Source organism: Arachis stenosperma, chromosome 6 (assembly GCF_014773155.1).
Source record: "Arachis stenosperma cultivar V10309 chromosome 6, arast.V10309.gnm1.PFL2, whole genome shotgun sequence".
Classification (NCBI taxonomy): domain Eukaryota; kingdom Viridiplantae; phylum Streptophyta; class Magnoliopsida; order Fabales; family Fabaceae; genus Arachis; species Arachis stenosperma.
The window spans coordinates 18,337,872-18,352,707 of record NC_080382.1 but is presented as its reverse complement, the minus strand read 5'-3'; the positions used below and the strand labels follow the sequence as shown (position 1 = coordinate 18,352,707).

Here is a 14,836-nt window from a genome sequence, read left to right as displayed (position 1 = left end):
TATTATATAAAAAATATTGATAAATTATTTCTGGTTGAACTATTTTCGGGAATATTACGGGTTGATATTTTTCATAAAAGCCCTTTTGGACCCATTAATTTAGAATGTGGACCAAATCAAATATGATGTGGACAGGGAAACTATTTGGTTATGACAATTACTTGCTTTCAGCCAAAAAGTATTATAAAATAGAATTTAATTTTTTTTTTTTTTTTGCATAATCTATAGTATGTGACCAATTATTTGCTTGTCCGTGAATGCTAGCTTGACTCTTTAATTAGCTGGTAGTGGATATTTCTTGTGAACAAACTTTGCTTTTCTTGAAATCTTGACTACTAACTGTTGATGAGGAACGACTTTGTAGAATATTCTATAAAACTGAAAATTTTACAATTATACTCTTTATTATAAATAGTATTTTTGTATTTAGTTAAAATAAAGGGAGTTTTGAGCTCTAAATCTAATTAAGTAGTGAAAGTGAAGTAGATGTTAGAAAACATGGAATATTCTGTTGACTAATTGATACAGCTGCAGTGTATGAAGGGTGAATGGGAACTCGTATATATAGACACGTGAAGCGTGGATAAAAAGGGTAATATGGATAGAAATTGATATAGCTGAAGTTAGTATACATAGTTGACTCAATGATTCAGGCAGGGTCATGTTAGGAGATTAGGGATTAGGGTGGCCCATCAAGACTCTTACCAATCCATATTTGATGTGGATAGAAGAGACCTCAATTAATGCTGTAAATCTGGCTATGCTAGATATCTTATCTTCAATTGAATGAATCTTCACCCTTTCTAGTCAAAAAATTCATGCAAGCAGGGTCAGAATAGTCCTTTACCTATGTCTCAATTTGGATATAATTCTTTAATTTTGGATTTAAGAAAAAACAACCCTATTTTTAGAGATTTAGACCTTCTAATTTTTTTTATAACTTCTAAGACTAAGATGATTTATTTTAACTTTTTGGTTCCATATTATAGGGTGGATTTTAAAAGATATGAAAGATATCCTCTCAAGTTATACATAAGACTTTCATTAAATACGATTTTTCACAGAATTCTATATGTATCCATATGTATCTATGAGATCAATTATAAAATTTTGTTTACTCACTTTGAAATTGAGTATCCGTTTCCTTCCTTTTTTGCTAGGATTAGAAATATGTATTTTACATATTCATATGATTGAGTCTTTGGATTTTTAAAATAGTGTAAAGTGCTTCGAATCATTGCTATTTAATTCGGACCTATTTTAAAAAAGTCGAGGCATTTCAAATTTTTTGTTGACACGAACAAAGTCAAGGAAACCTCTGAAATTATTTTAATATTAGACCTTGGATATATTATAGTTCCAAATCAAATCTCTTTAGAAATAAGATCTTTTGTCTCATGGTAGTTTGCTCCAGTTTTCTTACAAAACTTTCGTTATGGGATTAGCCATACACTTCACATGTTTCTAGTGATTTACATGGCATTATCAAATGATACAAGTCTTGGATCAGAATTTACAACACACTAGAATGACCTTGTTGACGATCCTTTACTCCGACAGTATTTAGGGTTCTTCGAACAATGTGATATCTCACATCGGATAAATCTTTAATCATTTCCCCTCTTACTAAGACTACAGAATGTTCTTGAAAATTATGGTTAATATTGGGTATATAAGCAGTCATTTCAAATTCAGAAATTGAGTACATAATCTCTCACCATTTATTTTATAAGTAAAACTAAAAAAAACATAAAAAATATTTAAAAATGAGAAATTACACTTTATTCTCTAAAATGAAAAAGAATTTAAAGAATTAGATATGTAAATAACTTAGTAAGGAGAATATTATTTAAGAAAAATAAGTAGATTAATATTAAAAATTTATCTCATTTTTAAAAAGACAAATAAATTCCATTTAAAAAATATAAAACTATTATGTCACAACTAGTGTATTTTCTATTAAAGGTTTATGTAATCATTTTATGTTACACCAACAAATAAATCATTTTTTTGTAAATATAGTCAAGTACAATATTTTATTTATGTTCTACTTTTGTTTCTGGATATAAAGAAATAGAAAAACTAGAACTATATACAAAGTAATTTTTTGTATATTTTTTATTGAGTTCTTTTGGACACTTGGGAACTTGATTGAACAATAATATGTTTATATATCGCTACTATAAAAAAATATCATTAAAAGGATACCATTTTAAATTTTTAATAGTAAAGACATTAAAATTTTAAAAAGTTCTCTCCCCATTATCTCCAAATAAAGAACACATCTTCACACACACATTCTGAAATTGAAGGTCAACAATTACAAAATTGGAGGAGAAAATGGGTAAGAATTCACATGCTCATTGCTATAGACAGGAACATAATTTAACTATACTTTCAATTTTACACATGTATTTTTTTTCTCGCTCTTTTTCTTCATGGTGTGTAAACCAATCACTATTCATTGCAAGCCAATGTTACATTACAGTTTTCATTTCCCAAAAGACACACACGCGCACATAAAAAAGGGTGTTGTTGACGCTCTTTTAAATGTGTCATCATGGCTCATGGCTATTAACTCTGCTATGCAGTTCCAACATTTCTTGGTGGTTAGGGTCCACAGAGAGTGCGGCACGACAATCTCTGAGTGCACCCAACACATCTCCTTTGTGTTCATGGAATGCTGCCCTTAGATGCAAGAGGTGCAAATCAGCTTTAAATGCAATGGCTCTGGAAAGTTCAGCGATTGCCTCATCTTCCTTTCGGTTGTCCATCAACACTACAAACACCACACCACATCACATATGTAAATCAAACAAAGTGAAACAACACACACTTTCATTTTCAGCACTACTGAAAGATGCTTATTGGGCATACTTCGGGCTGACATACTACTTATCTACCATTGGATCGGGTGTGGATTCTAGTTAAGTAGAGTCTACACCCCATCCAATAGGAGATGGATGGTATGTCAACTTAGAGAATGATGATAACTAAGTTAAATAACTATATTCATGAAATCTATGTAACATTGGAATAGAGCAGCACTCAGCATGGTAGTGACAACTGACAAGTTCCAAAAAAATTTTTTGGTCTATATAATTTTGAATACATAATCTCCAAAGGCTATTGTCCGTGGAGGCAGTTCCTTGGCCAGAACCAACAACTTGTGGATACAACAAATAAGGCCGAAGAGATGTGGTCCAAAGTGATGTCATGTGGTCCTAAGAAACTTACAAGATACACAGCAGAAACCATGATGGGGAAAGAGAGAAAAACATAGAGAAAATGAAAACCAGCCCCACAACAGCCAACGTCTTTTCTCCACAAAAATTTTAATTTGTTATGGTAAATTAGGACTAAATTCTCATAGTAGTCCTTGAGATTCACAACTTTTATCATTTTAGTCTTTTAGATTCAAAATTCAATATATTGGTCCTCGAGATTCAGTTCCATGCACCATATTGGTCCCTGGACCCTTTCTGGTGTTGACTCAACGAACGGAATACTAAACTAGCTATGACAAAATTGAAGTTGTTTTGGAGAATGAAAGGAGATATAATGATTTGTACATCATATAAACTCTTCTTCGTCTTCTCATTTTTACCCAAAACGAAACGACACTGTTTAGCCCTGTGTCCAGCGTGACAAGTCAGAGCCAGCTCAGCACTTAGATCTAGGGACTAATAGGTGCCCAAAACTGGATCTCGGAGTCCAGTATATTCATTTACTGCTCTGTGAAGGTTATTAACCAATAACCATTTCTCTTTAAAATGAAAAATATTTGCAATTAATTTATGTTTCTCCCAATAAAGTGAGGAAAAATGTTTACCAGCAGCACGGTATCTGTAAGGATACACCCGAAGTGGATCTAATCTAGTCACCATCTCCAGGTCTGCCTGTGCAAGTTCCCGGTCGCAGTATTCCGACCGCTTCTCGAAGGCAGATGCATTGTTTTTTGCCTTCTGAATCAGTTCAGTCATCTCTTTATAGGCAGCAGCCTTATCTTGTTTGAGATAATGAACACGAGCAAGACCCTGATGGGCTCGGGTATGCCGGATTTTAAGGGCATTGATATAGCAATCAGCTGCTGAGTCATACTTCTGACAGTCAACAAAAACACTTCCAAGATTGTTCAGTGCCTGAAAAAGTAAATAAAACAATTGTAAAACTACAATGATGGTAACTTCAAACTTATCCTTGTATATCACTTAAGGTTTTAATGTTAGTATAACCAACAACTCAAACAACAGAACTTCATAGACTGCATCCACATGGTTGAAGATGAAAGAGATGAACACAGCATCTAGACAAGTCAACTTCCTAGTGAATGATGGAGGAAAACGGGCAACCGAAAACTAGAAGGAATTAATGATCAAATTTTAATATCAAGTCCACTAGCCCAATATTGGGGATAAGATGAGAAACCAACCAAAAATCCAGGGTGAAATGAACATAATTCCATGGGCTGAATGAATTCATATAACTGAAACGATCAAAATTCCATATAGTTATCGATTACAGTAAGGAGTAAAAAGATTATGATCAAACAGTTATAATATCCGGATGAAACCATGAGATTGTAAATTGCTCATGCTTCAAGTCTGTGAATGTTTCTTAGGCTAGGGCCTAAGGGGGAATATCTTAGTTATATATAACAAGAGCTTCCATCTAACAATTTATTCTACTTAGAAATTGAAAGTGTGCATGCAAAGCTAGTGGCTATTAAGTAGTGAAATATTTCCTAGAAGTGGTAAAACAGAACCATACCTGACCTTTGCGCAAGTTATCTGAAGGACACTTCAAGGCATCCTCCAAAAGCGAGATAACAGTGGCAGAACAGGATGAATCTAGACTAGAGTCGGCCAGTGCATAAGCCTTCAAGAAGAAGGCCTCAAAAGACCTTTTAATACTAATAGACTCTTCAGCTTTATGGAGCCCTTCCTCATAATGGCCTGTGTCATACAAGATCCACCCCTCATATACAAGCCGTTCGTGCTCACTTGATGCGTGTTGCCGAGCTAATTGTAAACTCCGCATGGCTGCCTCAGGACAGTTCAGCCTAAATCAAAGAAACATGTCAGTGTCACAAAACATTGATCTGTTGATCTGTTGTTGATGTCATGCATCTTAATTGTTTTCATATATTGTAAACCCCGTTTACCACATCAGGTACCTTACCTTAATACACTTGATGATAAGTTATTTCAAGACTTCTAACAATTGATGACAGTTAAGAAACATGCATAACATTCAGTATTGGGTTACAATGATGGCATGGAGATGAACTTATGACCTATAGCATACTTCTCAAGCAGTTCCTAGTGGCTTCGATATATTCAAAACATACCTCAAGAGAAGCAATGACTGTCTGAAGTATAAAACACCTTTCGCTGCATCAGATTCGAGCATCTGGTAGATAACAGATAGAGATCCAATATCATCAACTGCAGACCAACAATCGTATAACCGTGCCCAACAGTCTGCTGTTGTCCAAGGTTCAACATGCTCACGCACTAGAGTACAGAGTTGGGATGCAGCAACACGTCCCTCGAACATTCTATAGTCCGGACGCAGAGTAAGAATAGCTTGGATATCACAAAGAGCTGCTTTGTAGTCCTCACGAGTTAGATAAATAAAGAAACGAAGTTCCAGGCATTCTAATGAAAGTTTGAACCCAAGAATCCGATTGATTTCTTCTAGTGCGGCTTGAGCATTCTGTGTCCTCATTAAACTGGCAGCCCTATACATATAAGGATATATAAGAGTAGGGTCTAGATCAGTTGCTTTCTCAAGGTCCTCCCACCTTATATCACCATCACAATATAGTGATCTCTCCTGGTACATCCATCCGAGTGGAGTAACCGAGGCAATCACTGAGCTGAGCTTCTCATAAGATAAAAGCTTCTCGCCCTTTAAATAGTCCAGTCTAGCTAAACCTGCAATGGAATACATATGGCCTACTTTTACAGCCCCCTCAAACAAACCACGCGCTTCATCATATTCTTTCCTCAAGAATCTTACACATCCTAACTGATGAAAAGCGAGCAATCTCTGCTTGTCATTTTCAGAGAAATCAACTAACCTTTCAAGGAGATGAGCTGTTGTGTCTGAACTAGAATTAAGGTTCATAGAAACTTCACTTAAGAAGCAGAATAGTGCAAACAATCCTGGCCCAACCATGACTTCAAGCTGCTGCCTATTAGCATGAATAAATATATCCACCACACGATTGTCATTCAAACAGTTTGGAAGATCACGTAAGAGGACTTGTAGACAAGAAGCAGCAAGGATGACAGAGTTTTCATCAAGAGCATATTCCATGAGCTCCACAGCATCTTCTTTGGAGGAAACTAAAGATGCAAGTCTTCTATCACAAGCATCTTTGAGTCTTTCACAACAATACTTATTTGCAAAAACTAATATCTCCAACAAAAGATTTGGAGGAAGCTCAGGTAAACTTCCAGCCAAACTAAAATAACTTATTGCCCTCATACCCGAAATAGATATATTGTTTTCGGACAAATCTATAGTATCTGACAGTGATTCACTGAAATACCCTTTTAGCATTGCATGGAATGGTACTGAAAGTTCAGAAATCTTTTGTCTATCACAAACTATCTTCTCATTTTCGATTGTGAATATTACATATTGCGATACATCGCTCTTGTTGGTCAAAATTCCCTCCTGGGAACTTACGTTTCTATCAAACTGAAGATGAGATGCAACATCTACAGGCCCAAACTCCTTTGCACATTTACCACAAGTGCTTAGCAAGTCAGCTATTAGTTCTTCCCCTTGCTTTTCATACTTCAACCACGCCCCAAAGATAATCTTCTCATGAACAGTGTTGGCTCTCTGCCAAGCTCCCCGGAGACTTCTTCGCATCAACTTAACTTCCCCAAGGCCCCTGAAGACCTGGTATTGTAACAGAAATAGATTTGACCTCTCCTGAGGAGGACATGACTCAAGTTCTTCATGGATTTGAGCTAAGACCTCCACATAATCAATGGGTTTATAGAATGGCAGTATAGGTGGCTGTGGAACCTTGATTAGGGATTCTCTATGGTATTTCAAAAGAAAACAACACACCACCAAAAACACACACACACACACGCAAAAAAGAAACTCAATTAATTGAATCTGCAAGAAGCTAAGGTTCAAATAGAAATTTAGGAACTGAGAAACTTACATTGAGGCAGAAGAGGAATGTGATGACAGCTTGGGAAGTTTCCCTCTTTCAATATGAAGCCAAGACTGTGGATTTAAGGCATTTGGGTGTGCTTCTTTACATGAATCAGCAGTGAAGAAAGTCCTCATGGGGCATAAAACATGAACCAAGTCCCAGATCTCCGCAATGAATTTTCTTCTTCACAAAAATCAAAACTTTACAAATAGTGGGCACATTCCCACTACCCCCAAGCTCATGAATTTCCAAACCCCAAAATTGCAGCAACACTTGTTTTTAATGGACAGAAAGAACAATAAATCTCAAAACAAAAGGCCTTTACTTTGATGAGCAAGATGCAAATAAAACCAATAAAGGAAGAATAATGGGCGATTGATCCAATCTAGAGAATCCATTAGATAATTGTTCTCTGCTTAAGCTTATGCATTCAGTATGAGCTGAAAATAATGAGTACCCAGAAATAGGGTGAGAAAGATCTACAGCAGAAAAAGATGTAACTCACCGAACAAGTGCTGAATCTGCAGAGGGAAATCAAGCTATGTATCAAAGGGTGATTGTTTGTTTCAGAGCATATATTAGAGATGAAAGTGAGAGGGAATAGCGAATCATAATTGAAAAGATAAAATAAAAATTGGAACTTTAACTAACTTTGTAGTTGTTTTTTGTGTTTGGTGAAAGGGAAAGTGTCTCAGCGTGGCTCCCCTTCCGTTGGAAGAATCTTACATACAAATTGCAGACACTGTTTGTTCATCCTTCTTGTACTTGCAAAAAAAAATTGAAACATGGAACTGTTCCGCTAAATTCAAAAAGCTTCCCTTTTTTTTTTGGATGTAATTGATCTTTAATAATAACCGTATAAACTACCCACAAATTCACTTTTTACTTAATTTTTTTACATTATATATTTCTATGAATTTATTAAAAAAAAACAGATATTATTAAAATAAAAATAATATTATCATTTTTTTGAATTAGAAAAAAGAATAAAATATTTTTTTCATTTAAAAATTGATGTAATTCAAACAAATTCACCTCAAATAAAATGACAAAACGTGGGGGAAAAAAGTGATGATGAGCAAATTTTTAAGTGTGTGTTTGGATTACAGTTTGCAAACTATAGTTTGTATAAAATTGATTTTGCAAACTTGCTTTTGATGAAAAGTAAGTTTGTGTTAACGTGATTTATGTTTGGCAATCTTTATATCAAAATGGATTATAGTAAAATAAATGTTGTTTGGATTATACTACTCAAAATCACTTTTAGATGAAAAATTACTAAAAGAGACATCAATTTAAATAATTTTTTATATTATTCTATTATTTTACTTTAGATATTTGAATAGATCTTATTAAGAGACATGATAAAACACTAATAAAATACATAAAAAATAATACGAGATATCATAAAAAATTCATATAATAAAAAAAATTCATATGAACTAGAAAACAATTAAAAATAATAATATACATGAACAAACAGAATATTAAAAAAATAATATAAAAAATATTTATCATATAAATAAAATAAATACAATAAAAAATAAAAATATGAAAGATAGTATTATACATTTTATAATGTCAAAGAAAAAGAAAATGTTCTATAAATTTTTTAGTACCATTAGTACTCTTTAATTTAGTATCATTTTAGACTATAAATTTTTATTATTTATGACTCTTTTGTTATTTATAATTAGTATATAACAAAGACGAAAATAAAGTACAGTCAGAAGTACAATAAAAACGAAAAAAAACATGCAAACATCGTATATAATAATTACGATCAACAACATATATTATATAAAAAAAAATAAAAAGTAAATAAAATTCATACGAATAAAACCAAATAAAAAATAAAAAAATTTATACGCAACATAAATATAGTACAATAAAGAATAGAAAAAAGAATTTATATAAATAAAAAATAATAAATTTTTTTATCTGGACCGTGATTGAAATAATTTTGCATGAAAAAAAATTGGAACGAAAAACATACATAAAGAACTATTGTAAAAGTTATATGGTTACTTGCATTTTTTTATAGAAGAAAACAAAGGATAAAGTTGGTAGAAAAGGAAAAAAATTCTCATCTAATTTCTTAATGATAACCAAACTTTCTCAACGTGAACGCATAAGCTAGAAATTTTTGCTTCTGATAAACGTACGTTTAGAGGTATAAGCACTTCTAGGTTGAGAGTTCTAAAAGATTGCCAAACATAAAAGTGGAACGTTCAAGACGCTCAAACGAGCTTCTCTCTTCCTCAACGTGAATCCCAAACACACCCTAAAATGTTGGTTTTAGAATTAGAAGATGAACAAAATAATTAAAAATGATAAATACGAACCACATAATAATAACATGTTATGGATAATGAGAGGAGAAAATTGTCATAATCTACACATCATGCGTTCGCGTCGCATCACAATTCTTAATTAGTGCCGTCTTTATTTTTCCTTTATTTGCATGATTGAAGTTGAAACTTGATGTTTGAATATTTCTACCTGCCATCAACAATAGTAGTAACAAATTCTTCTTAATAAATAAATAGGAAAATAATAAACATGTTTTACCTACTCACCAATCATTTTCAAGCACGTTCATTGTAAGAAAATCCAGTGTGTAAACAACTTTGGAAATGTAGTCATTGTTGTGTATCTAATCAATATCGAGTTTCTTAAACTACCATCCAAAACCAAGTTGGTTGAATGGTAAATAATTTCATCATCTTTCAATACAATTGATTATCTTAAAATCACTTTAAAATTAAAGTATCTAGACGTAAATTAATTATTACATAATTTACTATTTTAAAAAATATCATACAAATAAGAAATTTTTTTTAAAAATAAATTCCATTTTTCAGCGTTAACAAACGTATCACGGAAGGTCAAAGTGTCAAACTATAACATAACAAATAAACATGAAATAATAACATTCTCTTGTCTTATATATATATATATATATATATATATATATATATATATATATATATATATATATATATATATATGAGAATGATATTTTTTATACGAAAATGTGAGAATATATTTGTAATTATTGAATTAGTTTTAATGGATGAGATTAAACATATATAATAAATGATATACAACTAATATATTTAATATATAATAATTAAATTCTTGAAAAAAATATATTTAATAACCATTATATTTATAACTGTTATCTTTGATTTTCTTAAAATATACTTAATAAAGAAATTAAAATAATTAAAATTCACATCACTATAAAAATAACATAATTTAAAAAACGTATACAAGCAATGATCTTTTAAAAAATTGTGTGTTAAATAATTCTGATATTTTTTTATAAATGTATCCACCACCTTCTATTTTTTATTTTTTAATAATTTAATAATATAGACCAAAGAGCAAATTAAATATACACTATTATAATTGTTCCTGTCCAGGGTTCGGACAGAGATATGAGATATAGGTTGATGGCAGATTCAAGGATACTTGTTTAACTCTTTTTGTCGAGGAGAGTGCCACCAGTATAAGCCTCGTCCGAGCAGTGGAGAGTACCTGCAAAAATGACTCCGACGCTTAAGTTAGTTCCGTGTAGGAGGAATGTTCTTAAGATAATAATACTTATTGTGCGTAGTAAATTCTGAATGTGTTGTGACTATCTGTGCAGTGCTATTTAAGATGAGAGGATACGCTAGTGGTTCCGAGATTCTTGGCTTCGTATCCGAGCTTAGTGATGGATTCTTATTTTGAAGATAAACGTCCTGGAATTTGACCTATTATTCTGCGTTATGTTTATTGGACATAGTTTTTCCGAGGTATAACGACCAATTTTGTGGGTACGGATCACAGCTCCCAAGTTTGACTTGCTTTAGTCGGTAGCAAGTTAAGGTTAACTTTGACCGTCGTTATACCTTTTTTGACCTATGTCCCAGCCCTTAAGCTTAACTTGTTGCCGTTCTTGAAGAGGATTTTAGAAGGCGTATTGGATGCTAAAAAATAAAAATGATTTTTAGAAAAATGAAATGAGAGAATCAAAGGGTTGCATTTATTGCTAGTTGGATGTTGAAAAGACGTTTTAGGAATGAGTGTTAGTGGGTCCTTGTTTCTAGGGAATAATGTCTTGGTCATGTGAATAGTTTTATCAATCAGACAGTTGGGGTTTGATTGGGAATTTGATCGTGTGACAGCGTTTTTTGTGTTGGAGGACTTGTATAGTGTGGACAGTTTTTCAATTTTATTTCTTCAGAGGAGGATGGCTTCAAGAGGTTAGTGTTCTTTCGTTCTTACCTTCCTATTTTGTTACTACTGTTTCTGTGATGATGAAGCCAAAGGACAAAGTTGTCGAGGTCGAGGATGACCTTTACGAATGAGTCCATGCTAACGTTAAGTGTCGTGCATCTCTTTTTCAAAACCCCAAGATGCTAGCTTCACTTAACGTTCGTGATTGGGTTCGTAAGGGTTCCCATTGTTGTGTTGAGTTAATTGCGTGTAACAGGGAAGAGAGGGTGTGTGAGAGGAGGGGATTGGGCGTATTTTTATGCCTACACATGTCTATTTTCTAAGTTGAATGTGAAACTTTCATTTATAGAGTTTGAGTGCCTGGTTCTTACCCAGTTAAACTGCGCCTCTTCCCACCTTCACCCCAATGCATGGGCCTTTCTTCGTGGGTTTGAAATTTTGATGTCGTTTCTGGATTATACACCTTCTCTTAATCTGTTTTTTTTTTCTCTTTTTCAATCGAAAAGAGTGTGTAAAGGTCTCTAGATTAACTTGAGCAGTTATCCAGGGCGTTTCTTATTTGCTCTGTTTAAATCTTCTTTCAAAAATTTTAAGGAAATGTCTATGAAAGTTCGTTCTTCTGAAACTGAATATCCTTTCTTTCTTGATGAGGAGTTATGTGAGAGGTTTTCCCTTTACTGGTGTTCTGAGCCAATGCAGGTTCTTGATGCATTGGGGAGGTCTGAGGAAGAGGATTTTGTTCTTGAATATCTTATCGAATGTTTTTTTTCTGCTAAGTTGTTGTCCACTGCTGAGCTTCTTCAGCGTGAAAATGACCCTGCTGAGTTGGTCAAGTACATTGGTGGATTATAGTATTTTTGTTTTGCCGAGTTTGATTGTTTACTTGTTTGTTTTTTAACAATTATTTTTGTTGCATGTTTTTGTTCAGGTGGGAGGGTTTCGAGTTTATCCTCGGCCAAGATACGAACTTTCTTGGAAAAAAAGCAGGAGGTGAAGGGGGGAGCTTCAGCTAGCAATGTCTTGAAAGAAACTGTTGTTGAAGGTGCGCAGTCTAGTGCAGTTCCTCAGGGTAAGAAGAGGAAGAGTCCAGAACCTGAGGATTCGCTCGAGGTTCTTTCCGGGTTTGATTTTATTAGTGGCGATCGGGTGAGGGGTAATTTAAAGAACCAAATGTGCTTGCATGGTTTTGTTATTGGTAGAAGTTCGGATTCAGTTTGGAACGATCGTTTCTCTTATTCTGTACTCTCGGAGAAGGTTGTTCAGAGCTCTTCTAATTTTCAACTTTTGAACAGTGCTGAATGTAAGACCCAAAATTTTCAAATAAATCTTGTTATGAATTAATTTCAATTCTTTTATTCATTAGAAATTTCATTCTCAGAAATTATTTTATTAATGTTAATTAAATCAAAAATTAAATCAGGTTTTGATAATTAATTATAATTTTACCTAATTTTATAATTATAGAATTATTTTCTATATTTAAATTATAAAGTTGGTAGTTATGAAATAATAAGAAATTTATATGATTTAATTTTAGACGATTTATATTTATATCATTTAATACTTTAAGTTAAAGATAAAGAAAATTAATTATATTACCATATATTTTCAATTAGAGTAAATTATTGAGAATCAATTAGTATTTTTATACTACAAACAATATTTTAAAGTAGATTTAGAGATTAAATTAGTTTTTAAAATATTAATACTTTATACTTCAATTTTATTAAAATTAAACAAAATCCCAATTTGCCCCAAATCAAATCCCAAAATTCCCAATCAAAAATCCTAATTTATTATCCTACCTCTAACCTAACCTAACCCTACCTCACCGCCACTCCCTTGACCCAACCCCATCCCCTTCAGAAAGAAATAAAGAAACATGAAAGAAGAAAAGAGAAAGAAACGCAGAACAGGGAGGGAAGAAGAGAGGGAAAAGCGCTCCGCCACATGCCACCGCGCCGTCATCACGCCGCCGCCATGGTTCCGAGGAGCTGCTACGCGAGGAGCCCTGGTTCGTTCACGAGCCGCTGTCATGCACGAGGAGGAAGAAGGGATTCACGCTGCCAACTGTGCCGCCACCGCCGCGGGAGGGTCGCCGTCGTTGTGCTCGCCATCGTCGTCCTCGCCACGCCGTCGTCAAGCCCGCAGAGTAGAAGCTGTTCGCCATTGCTGAACCTCCGTCGCCAGCGATTCGCCGCCGCTGAAGCCCATCACTGCTGCTGTGACACCGCCACGGAGAGAGGGAGTGACGTGATTAAAGAGAGGATGAGGAAGGAGACCTGCGCGTCGTCGGAGCCAGTGTCGCCCAGTCGCCGCCGTTCACCCTTGCCGTCGCCGTTCAGGCCACTGCCAAGTCACCGTCAACGAAGCTTCAGCCACCGTCACGCCTGGCTGTCGCCAGGGTTGCCACCGCCGCGTCTCACCACTAAAGAGAAGCCTTGCCTACGCTATTGCTGAACCGGGCCAGATTCACCGGTAACCCTGTTTCTGCTTTCCTGAACCCTGTTTCACTTCTATTCTGTTTCACTGTTTTGATTATTGTTGGTATCTCTGCTGCATTAAGATTAATGCTACTGCCGCCACTGGCTTGCCATTTCTGCTCGGCTGTGCCCTTATTCGCCGTTCTAATTATTGAAAGGAAACGTTGTCGAAGCTATAGTTTCTATATTCCCCATTCTCTTGTTTCTTTTCTGGTAAGAGAAATTCTATTGTACTTTATCTTGCCATAATGCTCCATTTCGATTCTATTTTATTAGTGCGTAATGTTCCTCTTTGCCTTGCTTGGTTGTGTTTATTCTGGCTGTTAGCTAAAGCTACTGTGTTTGCGGTTATTACTTTTGCTTGCCGTTCTTCTTCGCTAGCAGAGGGTGTTTGGAATACAAATCATAATGTAGCTGCTGCAGAATAAGGTGAAAAGAGGGTTTGTCGCGTTAAAATCGCTGCGGGTTTGATTCTTTGAGGTAGGGGTTCTCTTAAAATTTATTTTAGCTTACAGAGTTGTTATAAATAGATATTAACGTGAGAAACATATGTCTGTGATTATGATTGTCTTATAAATGTGGTTGTTTGCTGGACTGATTGACTGATTGCTTGATTGCTGAAAAGAAATTAGTTTGAAAGTTTATTTGGTTGATTATTATAAAAAAATGGCTTTTCTTGGTTTTGAAGCTATTTTTGATGATATAAAGGAATTGGCTTTGGAAATGATTTGGAATATGAAACTAGATTAGCTTTGGAAATTGTTTAATTTTGAGTTAGTGATTTTGTAAATGACTTTATAAATGATTTAGTATTTGAGTTGGTTTGATTTTAAAAAGAGATTTATCATGGGCACTGATTCGCTTTGAAAATAATTTGATATTGGAACTAGCTGAATCTTGGAAAATGATTGAGGTTTGGAAAAGGTTTGAGAAATGTTTA

The 14,836-nt window shown here is 34.1% G+C and overlaps 1 protein-coding gene across 3 annotated transcripts; it reads right to left on the bottom strand.

Annotated features, from left to right (window-relative positions):
* Nucleotides 1-2,191: 2,191 nt before the first annotated feature.
* Nucleotides 2,192-7,988, bottom strand: LOC130935102 (ETO1-like protein 1). 3 transcript variants are annotated; one of them, XM_057864673.1, is made up of 6 exons: nucleotides 7,838-7,988; nucleotides 7,193-7,707; nucleotides 5,351-7,063; nucleotides 4,771-5,062; nucleotides 3,833-4,142; nucleotides 2,192-2,779 (listed from the first exon to the last, which is right to left on the bottom strand). In XM_057864673.1, the coding sequence occupies exons 2-6, from the start codon at nucleotides 7,318-7,320 to the stop codon at nucleotides 2,559-2,561; spliced, it is 2,664 nt and encodes an 887-aa protein (XP_057720656.1). In that variant the 5' UTR covers nucleotides 7,321-7,707; nucleotides 7,838-7,988; the 3' UTR covers nucleotides 2,192-2,558. The 3 variants fall into 3 exon arrangements, with proteins under 3 accessions (XP_057720656.1, XP_057720657.1, XP_057720658.1); XM_057864674.1 differs by having other exon boundaries at nucleotides 7,193-7,458; nucleotides 7,692-7,933; XM_057864675.1 differs by lacking the exon at nucleotides 2,192-2,779 and having other exon boundaries at nucleotides 3,872-4,142; nucleotides 4,776-5,062; nucleotides 7,193-7,940.
* Nucleotides 7,989-14,836: the final 6,848 nt, after the last annotated feature.

Excerpts from the sequence above, each read along its gene's own strand:
- LOC130935102 (XM_057864673.1), bottom strand. The coding sequence starts at position 7,320 with ATGAGGACTTTCTTCACTGCTGATTCATGTAAAGAAGCACACCCAAAT. Across the intron at positions 4,143-4,770 it reads ATAACTTGCGCAAAGGTCAG|GCACTGAACAATCTTGGAAG; the intron begins GTATGGTTCTGT and ends TTACTTTTTCAG. Across the intron at positions 2,780-3,832 it reads TTACAGATACCGTGCTGCTG|TGTTGATGGACAACCGAAAG; the intron begins GTAAACATTTTT and ends TGGTGTTTGTAG.